A 19,609-nucleotide genomic window follows, 5' to 3' on the forward strand; every position below is an offset into this window, starting at 1 on the left:
AGGCATCGTCCAAATGTAGCACAAATTCGTAAGCAAATGGGTGGGACACTTGCCCCATCTGGTGCTTATATGTTCCCCTTGTGTGGGTGGTGGGTACAAAACTTCGGTATTTGATATTTGATTTGCTTTGCAAAGGTCATAGAAATTTGGCTGCTATGTCTATATAAGGGTATCTCCTCACCTGCTAAGTTCACCACCACAAGGACTCCTGCCACCCTGTACTAAGCACCATGGGTCATAAAGACTACCCCAACCAGGCACAGTACCACTGCTATGGCACTCTACCATGGTGAGTTCTTGAGTGCACCCATGGTAACATGCCGCTACATGGCCCACATTTTGTGGTATTCACCACCACTAAGGACGTCATCTACCATAGAATGCCCGGTGCACCATAGGAGTGGGCCATTGAGACATATTAATTTGCAAGTATAAAAAGCCTTAAAGATTTGTAAAAGGGGGGGACTGAAGTGCGAGAATAGGGGCTTATCTCGGGCTCGTCAGCATGAAAACGTCATCAAACCAGGTCAAACTTCGGCTATACTGCTTTGACTTCGGGAGCTGTACTCCTTGATGTTTCTTGTCTTTCTACTTTTCATGACACCTCTCGGATCGTTCGTCAGCTGCTTTCTGTTCGTGAGGCAATTTCTCCATCATGGCTCGACGGGAGAGAAAACTGGAAGCAACTTACCTCCTGGCTTTGTTGCTTTAAGTTCCGGTACCACGCGCATGCACAGAAACCCCATCATCACCGTGTCCAACAACCATCGGACGCGAAGGTAGTGGCCGCTTGGCAGTGACTCGAGGTGATCCCGTTCCTATGTCATGGGAAGCTGACCCACTTCCCGCTGGGCGCTACATATACAGCATGTTTCTATTATAAGAGCCGAGGGCGTCTGTGTCGCTGTGCAGAGTCTGCTTCTCCTCGTTCTCGTCGCCCACCGTTGACCATGCCTAGGACAATCGCAGAAGAGATACGGCGTATCCCGCCGGTGACGCGTTTCTTATGCGCGTCGTACTGCGTTACGAGTCTCGCGGTTCTTCTCGGCGTTGTCTCTCCCTGGAGGATTGTGTTCTCACGGAAGGCCGCGCAGGCTCTTGAGGTGAGTCGCTGTTGAACTTTCTACGTCGTAACGAGCTGAGGATGACAATGGGAAGGTCTGGCGACCATTTACGACCTTCTTCTATGGACGTGAGTCGTTCCGTTGCTCCAATGTTTGTTGAGCTCAGTCAAGGACACGACGGCAGCTGGCGGTCTGCCTCTTATCTTTGAGCTCTTCATGCTTTAGTAGGTGCACTGATCCGTCAAACCTAACGGTGCCCTAATTGGTCTAACCTGTAGTCACCACTCGCTCTCTCTTGAGACGAACCAATATGACCGTCGCTCCTCCGACTACTCGTGGCAGCTGCTGTTCGTTTGCGCGTCTATCCTAGTGCGTATCCTCTCCCATCCGCTTCCCGTCTCCAGCCGAACCACAAGCCCACTGACCCCTCCCCCAGATCATCAACCTCCCCCTCAACCCCCACATCCACGAACACGCCCTCGTCCACGCCCTAGTCTACCTCGACTGCACATTCGCCCCTTCCTCCGCCCAGACCTCCCTCTTCGGGCTCGTCACCTTCCGCACGAACTATTACCCCTACGTCCTCCTCGCGCTCGACATCCTCGTCGGCGGGCGCGCCTACGCCGCGCTCGGCGCAAGCGGCATGGTCGTCGGGCACCTGTGGTGGTGGCTCGTGTGGGGTTGCTCGGGCGCAGGCGGTGTGGAGCGGGGTGTGCTCGCGGGGGCGGCGGCGCATGCGCCTGGGAGGGTGAGGGAGTGGTTCGGGGATAAGGCGAGGCCGCGGGTGTCGAAGGTCGGGCGAGGGGTTACAGTGTTTGCGCCGGGCGGGGAAGGGGATAGCTATAGGTGGGGGAGGGGCAAGAGGCTGGGAGAGCAGTAGACGCAGTGAGGGAGAGTTGACACAGTATTTGGGGTTTCTGGGTGCGTTCGCGTTTCAGCGGACCTGGAATGAGATTCGATTGAAAGAGCACCAGTGGTATTCGAACATAATTAAGACATTTGTCAGTCCTTGCAATAGTATCTACGTGTACAACCACAATTTGCTCGAAACTACGTCGCGGGGTTATGAGTCGGAGGGTAAACCCCTGAGGTGTGGTCTTCCAGTAGTGAGCCGCATGCCAATGACAAGAGCGCACGCGACAAGTCCCATCGCCTATACTACCGTAAGTGATTCCGACAGTTTGTTTCATGCAGGCACTCACCCCATTGAATAATCCCGGCTTCCACCAAGCATAACTACTACCTAGGAGTGCACCCGAAATCGGTGTACCTACGAGAAATTAGGTCACACCTTCCAACCGTCTAAACTACAACTCTCTTACCAACAAGAGCACCTATGGCTATGTAGCATGATGTTAGCTCATGCGCCGTATTATTGTCACTAGGTGACTTACCCATCCCGGCACAGCCCATACCCATTCGCACACTCAATATCCATGGTCAGATAGTGGTACGTTGCACAGTAAACCTCGGAGCACTCACCCAAGTTCATCGTGATCAGGTGTAAGCGCCGCCATCGATGGCGACCACATAGCAATGACTACATGCCACCAAATCAACGCGAAGCATGCATTGATAAACCAAGATGACGGACTTCAGTGGTAACACAAACTCACAAATGCCGAAGAAGACGCCATACACCACTGCGAAGACAGCTACACCTGGAATCATGGTTAAACCCATCATGCCAAAGATAGTTGCGCTTCCTCCGATCATGGAAGCGATCAATACGTTCAGCGTCCCCATAGGATGGGCTAGAAAACCCGCAACCAGCTGGCCCGCGAAGCTTGAGGCATTCATGATGACGAGCTGGTAGAGGAAATAAAGGCATGCCAGATGACATCGATGGTAAGACAATCAGCTTACTGAACAGAAGGAGAACGTCGAGTCGATGTTGTGCGAGACGGCGTCGAGCTGGAGGTAGAAGATCGGATAGTACATCACTACTCCGAAAATCATTGTGCTGCAGGAGTGATCATCAGCTATTCATCTCCTTCCCATTCCCGGCCTGTATCCAAGTGGGAGGACCAATTGACGTACCCGGATATTCCTAGCATATACGCAACATCCTTGAAACATCGCTTTGTAGTCTTCCCATAGTTGGAGCTCGTCGCAGGCTCAGAATATTCGGCACGTGTACGCATGAGGCAACACGCGATGAACAAGAACCCCGCAACGACAGCTGCACTCGCTCGAACGCTCGTTGCGAATCCGAAGCCACCGTTTGGTCCATTTAGCATATTGTTTAGTAGGATTGGGAAGACGATTGATCCGAGGGCCGCCCCGCACGAGACGAGGGTCATCATCAGAGCGCGACGCTTGAAGAAGTACTGGGAGGCGATGGCCATCGTGGGTATAAAAAGGACGCCGGAGGATATGCCTGAGGCTACTCCCTGCGCGAGAAAGATCTGTGTGCGCAAAGTTGACATCAATGCTGATACGCGGACCCAACGTTCAGAGACACTGACCTGGTAATACTGGTCGGGCTTTGCTAAAGAAAGCATGAAGAGCGAGAGTGATTGCATCAGGCATCCTCCGTAGACGAGATGGTAGCTGTGGGAGACGACTCTTCAGCCCTTTGCCGGTAGCATAGCAAGGCTACTCACAAGTATCCTCGATCATAAAGCCGTCCGGCGACGATGCCAGAAGCTTCAAAGAGGAACGCATTGACGCTACCGATCCATCTGAAGTAATGTGTCAAACCCAGCCTTGAAGAAAACAGTTCTCCTTACTTACGAAATTGCAGAAGCTGGCTCGTTCTTGAGGTAATCCGTTGTATAATACTCTGCACGTACCAATATTTGATACTAAACCAACCGGACAATAAACATAGTCTTACCTTGATAAACTCCAAATGATACGGTATAGCTGTTATACGCATTTATCAAAGAAAAATCCCTACGACAGAACGCAGTCTTACCCATAACTGCACAACTGTGCAAGTAGCCTATATGTCAAGCATAGTTGCGCACGTAAAACTGTAAGAGCCATGTTCCAAACAAACAATGCAGAAACGCCACTCACGCGCCTAGCACGGTGCACCAGGCCCGCCATCCGCCTTCGGGATAAACATCTTCTCCTAAAGACAGAATTGCCGGTCTACGGTCCGCTACACCTTTCTCGGCGGTTTGAACACCTTCTTGGGCAATGGCCTCTGCGACAACTGGCCGGGAACGAGTGTCTTCGGTCATAATGGTTGTGTAAACAGATGGGAGAGAGAAAGTTTACAGTTGACATCCGAGATCAGGGCGCGGTATGACTCATACGCTACGGCAGGTGCTTCCGGCAGGGAAATGGGGCAAGAATATTCAAATCATAGGTCACGCCACGGTGGAGAAACGGCATGAGGCAACTCGAAGAGCGTTGACGTCTCGTTGCCCAGCCGCAGGCCTCAAGCAAGCCATGAAGATAAGTTCGGAGTTTCTTGACACCGTTAGGGAACGTCGAGCGATCGAATACTTGGAAGCCGTAGGCAGAAGATCCCGGCTGCACCCGTCCGTTTCGCCGAGGTTGATCAGAATTTGTATTTGATCGCGTGGTCGGGGATGCACGCAGGCTAGACGGTCCATGATTGTCTCGAGAGACAAAGAAGATCGATGTTGATGAGAACCACTCGCGCAAGAGCAGCGAGAACCCCTCACGCCTTGAAAACATCATCATCGAGAGCCGGAAAACGCCGAAGGCGGCGCTGAGCGCTAATTTGCAATCCGGTGGAGCGGACCGAGGCGGTGAGCGGAAACACCCGGGCCTGCATTCTGCGTCCCATCCGCATCTTGCCTTCTTCTCCTCATCTTTGAGCAGATCACCTTAGGATGTCTTCGAGTGCCTCGCCCTTCCACCATAAGATCCGTCAAGACCCTTCCATACGAATCAAAGATTGCAGAAGTCAGACGGTGATACCCCCCCGAGATCCCGCGTCAACTTTGCAGTCAACTGTATGCATGAGCACGGGCTGACAGGCCAATCGCTGCTCACGCATTACATCTGGCGTCTATATGCATCTTCGACCGCAAAACTTGCGATCGGCGACCACCCGCACACGTCTATGCGGGCTTCTTGTCTCTCCAAGTCTAGACACGGCGAATTCACCTCCCGGCAGCGCGTTTTCACACTAGAATAACCCATTGAAACGAGGACGACGATCTGCGGCGACCCTCCGAACTCTATCGACAGAGGAGAATGGACACCGAAATGCGGAAGCAAAAAGCGAGCGCTCTTCACTGTACTAGGACCCCCGAATATCCCGGTATAGGCCTGGTCCAAAGTCCGGATAGCACCTTCCTATTTGGGACAAGAGGCCTGGTCCAAAGTCCGGATAGACCTTCCTAATGGGGAAAAATGCCTGGTCCAAAGTCCGGACTCGCCAGCGAGGTCTGAGCAAACAGTAGATAGGGGCTAGTCCTGGGTCCGGATTCGGATCGGACATAGGATATCATGCCTGGTCCCATGTCCGGACTGTGACCAGCCTCGATGCCCTGGTGCGTAGTCCGCACTCATAAAGGCCTGTAACCCTGTCCGGACTTCAGCCACTGTTCTTGTAGAGGAAGTATTTTCAAGTCATATCTTTATAATTAGTGGCATATGGATCTTTTCCTAGTTACTGAATAACCATACTTGTGGTGGACTTCGAAGTGAGGCGCTCTTCTTCACGTATAACCAAGTATGCATTATTGGCGGGGCGAAGATTCGAACCGGCGGTGACGCAAAACAAGATAGCCGCTGTAACCGCTAAGCTACGGTTGTACGGTTCGCGCGTTCCCAGCTCAGCTATATTACTAGATACACCACAACGGGGACGAAAGCAGTGCCACCCCCACCACATTACAGACGCTTGCTCTGGCTTAAGCTGATATTTGTTGACAAGTAGTAGAGCGACTCCTTCTCGCTGCCTCACCTCTGGCAACACTCAATTTCTTTTTAGTCCCATCATAATAACACAAGGTTTCATAGGGGACTCTATCATTGCTAGTGCTTGCAGACTGCCCCGACTGTTAAGACTTATTACAGACAATTGGTGTATGGGCCAATATTAACGACGCTGACGATGCCTGTTTCCATGTCCGGATTGTAATAACCCCTATCCCAAGAGGCCTGTCGCTCTGTCCGGATTTTTTTTACCACCTACTCCCAGAGGCCTGTCGCTCTGTCCGGATTGGCGACCCTGAATAGGGGTAAATGTCCGGATCGGCCAGCGAGATTTGGGACCAGGCCTATACCGGGATATTCGGGGGTCCTACTGTACTACATAGACCATGCTACTATCCTCGTGCTGGCCGCAGCCGCGTGCCCAACGCCTCGTGAAAAGCTCGGAGCCTGACGCCGCGTCGCGTGCTTGTGCCGCCGGCCTGGCTGCATGTGCTTGACGTCTTCGGTCATTCAAGAGCTTCCCAGAGCCCTTTCGGTCGCCAGCTTCGCTGTCATCAGTACATGCGCCGCTCCACGGACTGTTTTCTTGCCTGTTTTCCCGTCGAGTGTCCTTTACATGTCTGCTGACAGTCTTTACTGACCGGTTATGTCCCGCCGGCGGCTTCTGCGTCGCTGGCTTTCAGCCCCGCTGTTTACGCACGCAGCATGGACGTGGACCTCATACCGAGCTGGGGACACTCTAGTGATTTAGTTAGACATTCAAGACCTGTCCTAGCCGCACACCAACGAACATAAGGGTACCCGCACACACTCTATCCGTCCCTCAACGGCCGTTCCATTCACTTCTCCGTTCGTCTGACTGGTATACAGTAAGTAGGCTTACAATATACACACGCAGCACACGTACGGAGCCCAGACTGACCCGAGCGGTCCCCAAAACTTTACTCCCCGTGAAGTTAAGCGCTCTAGGCGCAACGAGATTTACAAAGTAAGTGGATTTGAATTCGTACTCTTTTCCTCGTATGCTTTTATTAATAGCCTTTGCTTTCACCAGAACGCCGGTGCACCCCGCGGCGCGGCGTCTGTCGTGCGGGATGCGCTACAAGAGGGCCCCGGAAGCTCCCCCAAAGGTTTGTCCGGGCAAAATGGCCAAATCGACCCGAAAATATATTACAAATTCCCACGATTGTATATTAAGTCGGACCAACATATGATAAAGTTCTCACGGTTGTATATTATGTCGGACAAACATGACGGCCAAAATATATCCACTCGGACCAACCTCTGATAGTGATATCATCATTATGCACATGTCTAGTTGCCGTACAACCGTCTACAACTTCTGGCTGCGTTAGAAGCTCTCAATACCCAGCAGCATCACCGGGTCCTAAGTGCTAGCTCATCAAGATCCTTGTCGATGAATAGGTTAGGCCCGAGATGATATAGTGCAGTATTCGCATGGACATTTGTATGAATCTCGGAGTCCGCATAAAGCAGCCGAGAAAACTTGAGCACACAACGAGTAACGGGGCGGCTGTCATTCTGTAGGCGACGAACAGAGTTACCCGGGAGGAAGTGGTATTGTTCGAATGGCATTCATGTCAGTTTGCTGTTACGCTTCAAGCAAGCTTCAAGCGAGTCGGTATTGAGAACATATATATTATCTCAGACAAAGATAGACCCCCTAAGGGCGTGGGAATATATTAAAGCGGACAAACATTGGGTCACTTTGACGAAAAATATATGATAACACGGACAAACCTTCCTTCCTTATATGGTAACTAAAATATATTTCCACGGACAAACCTTTAGGGGAGCTTCCGGGGCCCTGCTACAAGTATGTATGTATTACTGCAAATCTACTGCAATGCAATCGCTACTTTTTCATAGTAGATCTTCTGATACCGAGAACTCGCCCGGGTGTCACCTGGACTCGTAGTACCATGTGGGTGCGTCGCAGGTGAGCCATTTGTGCGTGCCGTGCTTCCCAGCTTTGCTGTTGCGGAATGTACAACTCAATCCTACGTCAAGTGTGCTCTGTAATTGGGGGCATTGTAAGCAGCTCGCAAGCACGGTTGGCATAGATGGGAACTGTAGTCTGTATTACTTGCTTGGTGCCCAGCAGGCTGCGCCTGAATATCAAAAGCCACATGAAAGGGAAGAGGAAAAGGAAAGGAGAGCGATCACGCCCGGATTATAATCGTACAAGGGTACCATAATAGCGCTACAGCCGTAACAAACGGGAAAGAGACACGGGTGATCTAAATAGTGCAGATGTTTGCAAGGGAGAATGTGTTGATGGGGGTGGTGTGAGTGGCGGGTTGGATGAGCTTGCTGGTGGGGGGCTGGCAGGGGGAACGGGGACAGTGGATGGGGGTCTATGTGAGCATAAAACTTGAAGTAAGTAAGGATGAGTGGAGGATGTAAAGGCGGTGAGGGGGGGCACGCGGGCATGTACGCAGGACTGCGTCGACGTCGTCAAAAGGAAGCATCTGTACCCTCATCACAATCAGAGAGAATCCGTGAGCGTGGGCTCAACCGCGGGCCATAACGGCGACCTTGGCCTTGGCCTTAGTCATGGCCACGGTCCATTGGATCCGCGCGCGCGTCCGGGCGAGCCGCCGAGTTTGGGAGCGCTCCGCGCAGTCACAGATGCAAGTTGCTGGCCATAACCAAGCGCGTTCAGCTCCGCCGCCGTTGCCCATACCCGGGCCGTCCAAATCCGGCTTTGAGCGCGGCGCTCGCGTCGGCCATGCGGCGGAGGCGGAGCGCGAGGTCCTTGGCGAGGAACACGGTCCCGCTGTCTTCCTCGTGGCGCAGGCAGCCGGGGTCGTCGAGCAGCTCGAGGACGCGCAGGTCACGCGCGGGCACGCGCACGCGGTGCGAGTAGCGGAAGATGGAGACGAATTCGTGGCGGAAGACGGAGAGGTCGATTGGGGGTGCGGAGGCGGGTGTGGGTGTGAGGGGCGAAGAGAGGTGCTGTGGGTGTGGGTGCGATTGTGATTGTGGTGGTGGGTAGGAGCTGGTGGATTTGGATGATGATGCAGCGGGGGGTCGAGATACTGCAGACGCGTGGTGATACAGTCAGGGGCTACGTCATGGATGTTGGGCAACCGGACAGACGTACTTTGTACGAGACATATCTCGCCCTGGACACGCGCGAACGCAAAGCCGCCGTCTGCACCTGCGGTGGTGCTCGCCGCGTCTGAGCCGGCACCTATACCGAGTACAGGTGACGCAAACGAGACAGAAGAACGTGGCGGTCGCGAGTGGGATGGCGGTGATGGTTGTGGCGCCAGGGGCACAGGCACGGGGTAGACGCAGGTCATTGAGGTCATCGCGAGGGGTGTCTTGGTGTCTAGGTGTCCTGGCTTAGGCGGGATATGGCAAACGGTGTAATGGTGTGCGTCAGACAGCGGACGCTATGGGAGCCGTTTTATGGAGCGTGCTATATGCGAGGCGCTGGAACGTAGGACGAGACTGGCTTTGGTAAGAGAGACGGACTGGGGAGGTAGCGGGAGCATGTCCGGGAAGTGGACCATTTATATGCGATGGACAAGGATAGCCTGCAGAGCGTATTTCGTCCGGACACGAGACACGAGGAGAATGTGGCGGCGGAAATTAGCTCTGCCTTGTTTGATTTTGATGATCCTGGATCCTGATCAGGCGAGGCTTCCGGAACGTCAGGCGCTCTTCAAAGAAGCCAACGTCATTCTATTATCGCGTGAAACGTCCTCCGTCTGTTTCGTTTTTGATAATGCGGACACGGGAAAAGGAGAGGGCAATGGAGCATCATTGCCGCCCCTGTCTGCCCTCCTTGCGGCACCCTGGACCACACATCGTCCATGTAATGGAAGTCGAGTGTCCACCTCTCACCTCTCGCCCTTTCAAATGCCCATTCATCGCATCCACCGTACCGGTGCGCATCAGCCAAGGGAAGAATACCCACGGCAGGCTTCTCTGCCATATTGCGCACGGCCGAAACGGCGGGTGAGTATGGGAGTCAGGAGGGGTGTGCAATGCTGGCGGTGTGCAAGAAATGGGTGCGTATTTGGACACAATTGTGGGATAAAGATAGTGCACGCCCTTCTCGAGTACTATGGCTATCATATTGCCAGCGGACCATTTCAAACAGGAAACGCACAGCAGCCCTTTCGTGGGTGTGTCTGCAAATCCATTCCCCCTTCCTCTCCCCCTCCTTCCTGTGTTATCGATGGACCTGATAGTGAACCTTGCCTGCCTTCTTCCTGAACTCTGCACTCTAAGATAAGCCCTACCAGGCCTAGGTGCGAGGAAGTCGGCGGCGGACGCGGACGGGAACCGTAATGCAAGGATCAAACAGTGTTTCAAACTTACAGAGCGAATGTCGCGCCGTTCATCCGGATCCCGCACCGAGTACGGCCGACCCGACGTCGGTGCGAACTCTTCGGGTCCCCCTTCTGATCGCATCTACCAGGTCTCGATAGTCTATAGCTGATAGTGATGCCCTTCAACGGCCACTGCCTAGGTATCTTCTTGCTTATCGGGGCTGGAAAACGCGGGGACGTCAACTTGGACACTGGAAGACAGCTAGCTGTCCGCTGTCCACAAGAGTTATCTCTGAGACATGGAACACAGCATGCGAAGGTCCGCTGACCCTTTCGCAGCCGCCTAATCTTCGTGAAAGAGTGCGTGCGATGTCGCAAATCGCCCCCGAGACCCTCACCGAAGCAACTGTAGCCATGATATGTCAGCCTCGCCGCCTTCAAGTTTAAATGCTGATTCATACAGGGATATGCGGCGCTCAAGCGCTCAAAGTATGACTCGGACGCGCCGTTTGCGACCTGGAGGGTGCGCCATATCAGCGTCCGCAACATATCTTACTGTATCCAGCGCCACATGACCACCGCATCAGCCGCTCGGCCGACACTCATGGACTTCTCTCGCCCCTTCGAGACGCGGAGGTGTGTTGCTTTTGCAGATGCGAGGTACTGTAGTTTTGAACTCAATCATTGCGCATTCCGGAGTTCCTGTGTGTGCGGATATGATGCCAGCCTGGTCAGAGGGCTCGTGAAAACGAGGCTGAACACGGGCTCTAATATTCATGCTTGGGCATACTATTAATCATGGACTCAGAGCTGGAATATTGCAACGACATCGCATTCACATTAGAACTGTCTTCATACGACGGCATTAATCCCATCCGCTTCAATGATCACCTGGGTCATCCGCTACACATCGAACCCCAACCGCGCACTTGCCCTCGCCTTTCCCGACATCTCATTTATCCCACTCGCCATTCGCCACCCGTCTCCAAACTTGTCACGACCGCTCCGCGGCTCTCCTCGCATTCACGAAATCGTGAGTCCGCGAGCTGCAATAGCCGCCTTAAGCAACGACCACGGGACACGGCGTGCGCATTAGACCGTCTCGGCGCAGCTGATCTGCCTGGGAGAACAGCTTCATATACCTTCTTTCATAACGGTGTATAACAGGACAGCTTCGTGAAGCTCCCATGTATCGATATAGCACGTAGCATTCCGGATTCGCGCAATGGTGTTCCCTTGCAATCTCCAATTTGTGTACACCTTCGCGCGCACGTCGTGGAGCTCATTTCAAGCTCCGCGGCTTAGCACTCGCAAAAATAGCGTGAACGTTCGCGGGTGCTTCGTACGCTAGAACTTGGACGTTCGGATCCCTGATGGAAGTGCAAGAATGAATTGCAGGGACGCGGGGTGGGAGTGCGCTTCGACCGCTGACCAGAGCGTGTGGGGTGAAGATCGATGAGAGTCCTAGGATGCTAGGTGATAGGGATACAAGAAAAAGGGATCTATACAGCTTCCAATGCTTCTACACGTCTTGCTTCGTCTATCGCAAGTTTACCTTGTCGCATCTTGGTGCGATCTAGAGAATATCCGAGCGACACAGCGGACAACTCGACGCGTGACTCGACTCGAACCACTGTACAGGCATCAGCAAAACTGTTTTGACGATTATGGCTATTGACGAGGAACAAAGCGCACCTTGTACAAACACGCGGCGTGGAACCGGTTCTTGCACGTCCGGCAGGGCTTCGCGGGTATGCTTCCGTCGATGGCGCATATGATCCTGTGGGCGTGTTCGCGGAAAAGCAAACAGGCAAGGCATAAGAGGTCAGCGACGAGTCTGAGGGTCCGCGATGGCTGGCGAAATCTCCGCGAGGCTCTCATGAGCTCTGCTTGGCGCTGTCCCATGACGCAGCACGGGAGACGGAGGATGGGGAGGAAAGAGGAAAAGAGAAGACGTCTCGTCCCGCGAAGCTATGCAATGCATACTCTCGCGGTCCCGGGAACGCCAAGGGCGATGGCGGCAGCGGAGGGAATTTTGACAAGGAGAAGATGGAAAATAAGGATGATGATTGGACAACTCACGAATAGCAGATCGCGCATTCGACGAGGCCAGCGAAGTGCAGCTTCACGTTCTTGGTAAACATGCTCAGGCCGTCGACAATATGGCCATTCTAGACAGATGAAGCCCGGTTAGCGTGCGTCCAAGGTGAACCGGTTAGCCGATCCCAAGAGAGAATATGCGATTCGCTCCTCGGCCCCGAGCCAACAAGCTCGGTTCTGAGCCGGGTGGCTGAAAAGCTCCACACAGATGTGCGAGCAAATGAGAGCGTAAGATACCCGTAACCCCTCGTTCGACCAACCACGAGTCGAGAAAAGGAAATCCAATCGACCAAACAGCCTCTCACGCACAGCGCCAACCATATCCGCCCAATAATCCCTGAACCCCCAAGTGAAAAAAGCAAAGAAAAGAAAAGCCTCACCTGCTGCCACACCGTCTGCTGCACGCCAAGCACCCACGCCCTCCACCGCTCCTCGCTCACGCCCGGCATCCTCGTGTCCCGGATCGTGAGCCGGTGCAGCGGCCAGTCCTGCGGCATGCGCACCGCAAACTCGACCACCTGGTCGTCGATCGTGTAGCTCGCCGTCGCCTCGCCCGCCACGTTCGACACCCGGATCGCCACGTTCTCGCCGTCGTCGAGCGCCGTCCCGTCGCTGTCTCCGCCGGCGCTGATGAGTGCCTGGCGGACGAGGGCGAGCTCGGCGCGGATGATGCCTGGGGAGAAGAAGGACGAGGTAAAGTCGAGTACACGTGAGAGTAGCTGTTTGTCGGTGCAGTCTGAGATCCAGGAGCGCACGAGTACGGGGATCGTGAGTAGTGCACGGTGATACAGGTGCGCGGCGAAGAGTCGGATCGAGAGGAAGTCGTCGGGGTCGTAATCTGGCATCGTAGTCCAACGTCAACTAGAATGTCGAAGGAATGACAGGGTCAAACACTCACAGTCGAGGTGATACCCGTCCACCTCCCATATGGACAGTTTGAACGGCTTTCGCCGTCCATCGAACAGGTTCAGAACCTCGAAGATGTGCGGGATGAAGTTCTTGCCCACGACTCCGAGGCTTCGCAGATGCTGGACGTATCCTGTTCTAACCTTCAGCGACTACAAACCATCAGAAAACCACAACATCAGCACAACCCACGTCAACTCATGAATGATCACGCACTGCTCCTTCAAACAAATCAAACGCGACCATCCACCCAAGCATATGCCCAAACACATCAAACCTGTGCGTCTGTATCCCTGCACTCTCAGACGCATCCTGCTCGACGTCGCCGAGGTCCAGCGTCTGATGCAGGATCACGACGAGCTCGTCGGGGAGCCCTATCTTGACCTTGTTCTCGGTGTCGACGGCCGCCTCGACGACGAGATGCTCTGTGCGCTTCCGCGTGGCCTCGTGCAGGAGGCGGTAGCTCATCTTCTGCACCTCAGCGGACGGGTCCGAGAGGAAGTGACACATCTACATTGCAGAGTGACATTAGCAAAACATACATACTGGAAGACGTTTTGTAGGGGGTGTATACCTCTGAGAGCGTGTTCTCGTTGACGAGCTCGCTCGGCATGTCTTGCACGATCGATACAGCCAACTCGCGGCACAGCGAGCGCGGCGCCGAGACGCCTGCATTGTTGCTTCCGTTCGAGGACTTCGCAGAGACTAGGTCTTTGACGAGCGACAGGATAGCCGACCGTCGTTCCGCCCATACCGCCTTAAGCGACTTGTTCGTCTTGACGAGGTCCTCGATCAGGATGATCAATCGCAGCGAGCGTCCCAGCGTCGTGAGCGTTGCATCATCGTCAAAGGAGCAATTCTACGTGTAGCATCCGCAATTAGGCACATAAACATCTAAATTCATGAATGCGAACACCCACCTCAAGGTTATTCTCAACAACATCCCACACGAGATCCCAATGTGCGCCAGCCACATTCTGCACGATCGGCGCGAGGTGGTAGAACAGCAGCGTCATCACACTTTCCACGCCCTCCAACCCCCCTTCATCCTCGTCCTCGTCCTCTTCCTCGTCGTCATCATCGCCAGCGCCAGCGATCCACGCCTGACACACACGCATCAGGTTCACAGCGCGTTGTTGCGGCAAAAATACGACGTCGCTCTCTGGATCTGGAGCCGTCGCGACTAGCCGGCGGAGGAGCAGCAGCCCGCTCGTGGCCGCCTGCGCGGGCTTGATGCCCAGTGCGTCCGCGGCAAGTTCGTTGCGGTATCGGTCGAGCCGTGCAGGCTCGGGTGCGTGCGTAGTGAGCGCGGCGACGATGGTCAGCGCCGTTTGAGGTGCTGGCAAGTTCAAGGTCAGAGATCTGAAGGGACAATGTTAATTAAGCCAAGTAAGTGTACCTGTCTTCTCGAGTCTCCTCGCCAGCAACAACCAATGCTCCGCATCGCTCGTGTCCGCATCCGCAAACAGGTGCTGCAAGAGCGCATAGAGCACCCTCGATTCCCTTACTTCATCTTTGGCTTTCGCGCATTCGACCACGTCGACGAGCATTTGCTCCACAGCGCTCAGTGTTGCGCTTGCGCTAGCACCTTTCGAAGCGCTGGCACCAGCGGCCGGGGGAAGACACGCCTTCGTAATAAGCACATGTCTCACCCCATCGCCCTCGTCTGAATCCGCAGAAGCAGCCATAGCAAACACATACGTAGCGAGCGTCTGCGCACGCGCAACCAGCAGCTCCACATCGCTGTATAGCGCCTCCGGCCCGAACACGGTTCCGCCTCCGGCGCCTGGGACACGGATGAAGTCCTGCACGAGCACGCTGAGCCTCAGCGCGTGCGGGAGCACCCACGTCTCCTCGTTCGCGATCCGCCTGCGGTCGTCCAGTGCGTGCGTGAGCAGCGCGGACACAACGCGCGCGTAGGGGCCGTAGCCCCGGTTGTCCACCGACGCCCCCTGCGTAGGCGAGGGAGGCTCACCGGACTCAGAGTATGGTCCAGGTGGGAGAATCGCAGGCTCGAGGAGCGCGATGCTCGGGTCTGCCGCGTGTGCAGGTAGGGAAGCTAGCATACCCTCCAGCTCAGAGCGCGACGGAAAGAGGTCATCGAGCACGTCGAGTGCGAGGCCAGGTGGGCGGGACGCGGCGAGGGCGAGGACGTCTTCCGGTCTGATTCGTGTCAAGCGTCAAATGCGAGACATTTAACATCATCAATCAGTCACGGAAGTACAAGGGGAACGAGAACCATAAACGCACCTCGCCCTGGCCTCACAGTCCATCACCACATTCGCAAGCTTACCCTTCACAATACCCACCACCGCCTCCGTAACATCACCTCGTACACCCTCGCTGGCAACCCACGCGGTCCACACCGCCTTCGCAACCTCCACGTCGCCCGCGAGCGCAGGGAACGCGCGCGGGAGAAGGTACGCGCAGATAAACACGGCAGGGAGGAGCGTCTCCGCCGTCCCTGCGTCGTTATCACTGTCTGCTGCCGCGGCTGACGGCGCCTGCGCCGAAGGCGGCCGGCGGGCGAGCACGACGGAGACAAAGTCGAGCAGTACGTCCAGGTTCGCGGGCGTAAATTCGGGCTCGTACAGCGCGCTCTCGACCTGCGCGGCGAGCGCAGACGCGAGAACGTGCGTGAGCATGTCGGTGCCGCGGGCAGAAAGGAAGTGCGCTACAATAATTGAAACCGCCAGTTAGCCAACCGAATTCGTGTACTTAGCCTCTACACCATAAACACGGGTAGAGAGTAGAAAGCAAGAAAGATCAAAATACGCACCAGGCCTCGCCAACACCCTCCTCACCACCGCCCTGTCTCCCGCCCGAATTCCTTCGCCCCCACCGCCACCGCTGATACACCGGTCCAGCATCCCCTCGACCACCCTATCCAGCCCATCCTCTTCAGGATCAGGCGCGACGTACGCCGGAACACCGCCGTTCTCGTCCGCGTCGAGCAGCATCTCCAGCTGCTTCCTCTGCACACCCGGATTATCCGCAACGGCCACGCCGGCGAGGAGCGCGTGCCACATCTCGAGCCCGCGGGCACGGTCCGAGGTGCCCCGGAGGGAGAGATACGCGAGCGCGAAACGGGGGCAGGTGGAGAGGAGGAGCGGGGCGTGGGTGATTGCGAGGTCGTCTGCGCGCTGCACATTAATGAATAAATTCGCGCGTCAGCGTCACGGGGCGAATGAATGTTGGTAGGAGTAAGGAAAATAAAGAAAAAGCAACGCACCACGAAAAACTCCCCATGCTCAAACAAGCCCGCGCCAAACGCATCCAGCCAGCGCGCGAGCGCGCCCACCTTCTCTGCGACCTCCTTCTCCCTCTCTTTTTCGTCCACGTCTCCCTGCCGCTCACGCGCAAGAACATCCTCGCACGCGCCCAAACACGCACCCACAGCCTCCGCAACCAGCGCACGCACCGCGCCGTGCGTTCTCGACTCCCCATCCGAAGACGACGAGCCCTCGGCACGCAGCATCAGCACGCGCAAAAACGCCGGCGCGAGCTCCCTCGCCCCGGGCGTCTGCGCCTGCGCACCGCGCGCAAGGGGCGCAAACGCGGCGTCGAATAGCGATCTCGTCTTCTCTCCCGACGGCAGCTTGGAGGGATCGGCGGCGGCGGCATCGAGCCTCTCGAACGCGCCCAGCGCCCCGCGCACGAGCGTCCCCGCGTCAACAGCGTCCACCCGCAGCCTGCGCGACTCGAACAGCGCGTCCCACACGCGCGCGAACTGCTCCTCTACCAATCGCGGTAGGTCCACAAACTCGGGCTCGGGTTCGGGTTCGAGTTCGGACTTGGGCGCCACGCTGGCCTCCCCCTGCTCTGTCTCGACGTGCTCCGCGCTTGCGGCAACACCAGGAGCAGGAGAGGCAGAACCAGGCGAAGGATAGGAACGCAGCACGCGCTGCACCATGAACACCAAACACTCCAACACCGCGCCCAGAAACGCTCTCGCGGGGCCCTTTCGGTCCGCGGCGCTCATGCTGAGCGCGCGCCCGTCGATGGCGGCCCAGAAGGCGGCGAAGAGCGTGTGCAGGGCGTCTGCGTATGAGCTTGGTTTCGGTGATGATGATGATGATGATGGTGGTGATGGGGCGGAGGTATCGGGGGGTGGAGGCGCGGGTGTGGGTGCAGCGGAGGCGGAGGCGGAGGCGGTGATGATAGAGGAAGGGATGGTAGACAGGACGATGAGCACCGAGGGGTACCCTTCGATTGGGGAGCCGGCGCAGCCGAGGGCGAGGTAGGAGAGGAAGTCGGTGTATGCCGGGGACGGGAGCTGGCGTCTTGTTGGTGCGAGGGGGTGTTTCACGGAGGTCGTCGCTGCGAGAGCTTCGCCATCGTTCTCCTCACCACTCTCGTCGCCGTCATCCTCCGTGCCCTCGTCCTCGTCCTCGTCTCCTCCTTCAAGTTCGCCTTTCTCTTCGTCTTCTCTGTCACCGTCGTGAGAGACGCCCGCAGCGGCGGCAGCCTCGGCGTCGACCAACCACGCGTTCGGATACTCTGCAAAATCAAGCAGTCAACCGCGTCAGTGAAATGAGATGATATTAGCGTCACAATAAACTCGTGCGTTCCATTGATATAAACGCACCTTTCAAGAATATCAACACCGGCCTCGTAATCGCGCTCCGCACACCCGGATCCGTCTCGACCCACGCAGAACGGAGCACCGCCGGGCCCAGGACGCTCAGCAGCGGCTCCAAACCGCGCTCTTCTTCTACCTTCTCCTCTGCCTTTTTCTCTGGCGTGGAACTTGACGGGGCTTGCGCCTCCTCGACTCCTTCCACGTTATCTCCGTCTCCGTCTCCATCCTCTTTCGCATCGTGTTTGTTGTCAGACCTGGACACAGAGGACCTTACGCCATGCAGTTGGAGAAGACAGAGCACGAGCGTCCACGCTGCCACACGGACTTGCGGCTGCCCGAGTCCGAACCCGTCCTGCTTCTGGTGACGGTCATCGTCGCCAGACGCAAACGGCGCGCGGGCGGCGGGGTGCAGTGCGCTCCAGAGCGCGGTGTTGCGCAGGATCGGGTAGAGCTCGGAGAGGGGGAGGCCGAGCGCCTTGCGTGCGTCTGTGTAGCAAGCGTATTTATGTACACACGGGAGTCAGAGTCGAATAGGATTGAGTGAAGAGAGAAGATGATGACGTTGCGCAACGCACCGAGAATCCAGCGCAGCGCGCCGAGCGCCGCGTACCGCAGTCTCGCGCTCTTATCCGCGTCCTGTTCCTCGTCGCCCTCTGCTTTTGGCCTGTCGACGGTTTCCTTCGATCTGGACGCCTGCGGCGGCGGCGGGCGTGTTGCGCCTTTGCCTCCCTTTCCTCCGCGTGCAGCAGGTGGTGGCGGTAGCGCCTCTAGTGGTGCTGGGTTGAGCGCGGCGTGTACAGATAGAGGGTCCAGGAGAACGCGTTCGGTGAACGCTGTGATGCTCCGTAAGGTATCAGGGGTTATTTGCAGCTTTGAAGAGGACGCGTGTTGAGGATCAGATGGAGGCGCATAGGAGACGAACGCGCGCCAGGACCGCTCGGCCTGTGTGACGACGACGCGGTCGAGATCGTGCGCGAGCAGGAGCCATGTGCCGAGCGATGCTTCGGTGCTGGCCGGGTCTGCGGAGTCGGCGAGGTGCGCGAAGGCGGCGGTGCGCACGGCGGGCGAGCACGAGAGCAGGGCAGCGTGGACTGAGGCTGCGAGGAGGCGGATGCGCCGGGCGGGGTGGGTGAAGAGGACTGGAAGGCGGTGGAACTGTTGTGGTTTGAGAACAATGATACTGGGTGACGAAGTGACGACGTACCCAGACAGGCATCATCGCTACGAGCGCATACGCAACCTCGCCCTCGCCGTTATCCCCAGCAGTCTCCTTCGCTGCCTGGTCAATCCACCTTGCGTTGAGCTCATCAAGGGCCTTGGCCTTTGTGACCGGATCCTTCTTGCCCAGTGCCCTGAGGACAACGACGAGCTCAGGGGGTAGCTGGTGGGCAATGCCGTGGGCATCGAGCGGATCTGGCTGGGGCTTGACGGGTTTTGGAGGAGGAACATAGACCTTCTTCTTGGGCTCAGCCTTTGCGAGTGCCTTTGCCTGCTTGCCCTTGGGTTTCTTCTCCTTGGGCTGGGCGGGTGGTGGATGCGCGTCTGCAGGTTGAGACTTTGTGGCCTGTTTGCGTGCAACCTTTTTGCGTGTGCCAGAACTGGCCGACGATTTCTGGCCTTTGACCATCGTCGCCTTGACCCAATATTAAGGAGAAAACGGAGGAGAATGTGACAGAAATGTTTTCTGCAAGGGCACTGGGGATTTTGTCAGCGATCTCCTTCCGATTCGATGACGCTGATCTGACTTGTCGGGACGGAGCCGGCATGTACTCGTGGGAATTAAA

The 19,609-nt window shown here is 56.2% G+C and overlaps 4 protein-coding genes across 4 annotated transcripts; 1 reads left to right on the top strand and 3 right to left on the bottom strand.

Annotated features, from left to right (window-relative positions):
- Nucleotides 1-622: 622 nt before the first annotated feature.
- Nucleotides 623-2,108, top strand: CONPUDRAFT_109434 (DER1-domain-containing protein). The gene is made up of 5 exons (XM_007774265.1): nt 623-1,103; nt 1,159-1,192; nt 1,249-1,288; nt 1,343-1,433; nt 1,501-2,108. The coding sequence occupies exons 1-5, from the start codon at nt 951-953 to the stop codon at nt 1,942-1,944; spliced, it is 762 nt and encodes a 253-aa protein (XP_007772455.1). The 5' UTR covers nt 623-950; the 3' UTR covers nt 1,945-2,108.
- Nucleotides 2,109-2,127: 19 nt separating this feature from the next.
- Nucleotides 2,128-4,255, bottom strand: CONPUDRAFT_157268 (MFS general substrate transporter; the record flags this gene model as incomplete). The annotated part of the gene is made up of 14 exons (XM_007774266.1): nt 2,128-2,217; nt 2,267-2,334; nt 2,387-2,404; nt 2,459-2,490; nt 2,547-2,604; nt 2,681-2,873; nt 2,931-3,027; nt 3,105-3,472; nt 3,533-3,617; nt 3,671-3,748; nt 3,801-3,849; nt 3,904-3,932; nt 3,985-4,011; nt 4,089-4,255. The coding sequence occupies 14 exons, from the start codon at nt 4,253-4,255 to the stop codon at nt 2,128-2,130; spliced, it is 1,359 nt and encodes a 452-aa protein (XP_007772456.1).
- Nucleotides 4,256-7,710: 3,455 nt separating this feature from the next.
- On the bottom strand, nt 7,711-9,410 carry CONPUDRAFT_84273 (uncharacterized protein). The gene is made up of 2 exons (XM_007774267.1): nt 9,058-9,410; nt 7,711-8,992 (listed from the first exon to the last, which is right to left on the bottom strand). The coding sequence occupies exons 1-2, from the start codon at nt 9,257-9,259 to the stop codon at nt 8,613-8,615; spliced, it is 582 nt and encodes a 193-aa protein (XP_007772457.1). The 5' UTR covers nt 9,260-9,410; the 3' UTR covers nt 7,711-8,612.
- Nucleotides 9,411-11,813: 2,403 nt separating this feature from the next.
- Nucleotides 11,814-19,452, bottom strand: CONPUDRAFT_157270 (uncharacterized protein; the record flags this gene model as incomplete). Its single annotated transcript, XM_007774268.1, has 15 exons — nt 11,814-11,870; nt 11,933-12,017; nt 12,320-12,408; nt 12,718-13,175; nt 13,236-13,395; nt 13,460-13,753; nt 13,818-14,102; nt 14,164-14,582; nt 14,643-15,406; nt 15,494-15,917; nt 16,023-16,386; nt 16,476-17,743; nt 17,832-18,311; nt 18,401-18,980; nt 19,030-19,452. 15 exons carry the CDS (start codon nt 19,450-19,452, stop codon nt 11,814-11,816), a joined length of 6,150 nt encoding a protein of 2,049 aa, XP_007772458.1.
- Between the last annotated feature and the right edge of the window lie 157 nt (nt 19,453-19,609).

Source organism: Coniophora puteana (assembly GCF_000271625.1).
Source record: "Coniophora puteana RWD-64-598 SS2 unplaced genomic scaffold CONPUscaffold_12, whole genome shotgun sequence".
NCBI classification, from domain to species: domain Eukaryota; kingdom Fungi; phylum Basidiomycota; class Agaricomycetes; order Boletales; family Coniophoraceae; genus Coniophora; species Coniophora puteana.

Coding starts and splice junctions, on each gene's coding strand:
- CONPUDRAFT_109434 (XM_007774265.1), top strand. CDS start 951: ATGCCTAGGACAATCGCAGAAGAGATACGGCGTATCCCGCCGGTGACG. Junction 1,104..1,158: donor AGGCCGCGCAGGCTCTTGAG/GTGAGTCGCTGT, acceptor GACAATGGGAAG/GTCTGGCGACCATTTACGAC. Junction 1,193..1,248: donor TACGACCTTCTTCTATGGAC/GTGAGTCGTTCC, acceptor ACACGACGGCAG/CTGGCGGTCTGCCTCTTATC.
- CONPUDRAFT_84273 (XM_007774267.1), bottom strand. CDS start 9,259: ATGACCTGCGTCTACCCCGTGCCTGTGCCCCTGGCGCCACAACCATCA. Junction 8,993..9,057: donor CGAGATATGTCTCGTACAAA/GTACGTCTGTCC, acceptor ACGCGTCTGCAG/TATCTCGACCCCCCGCTGCA.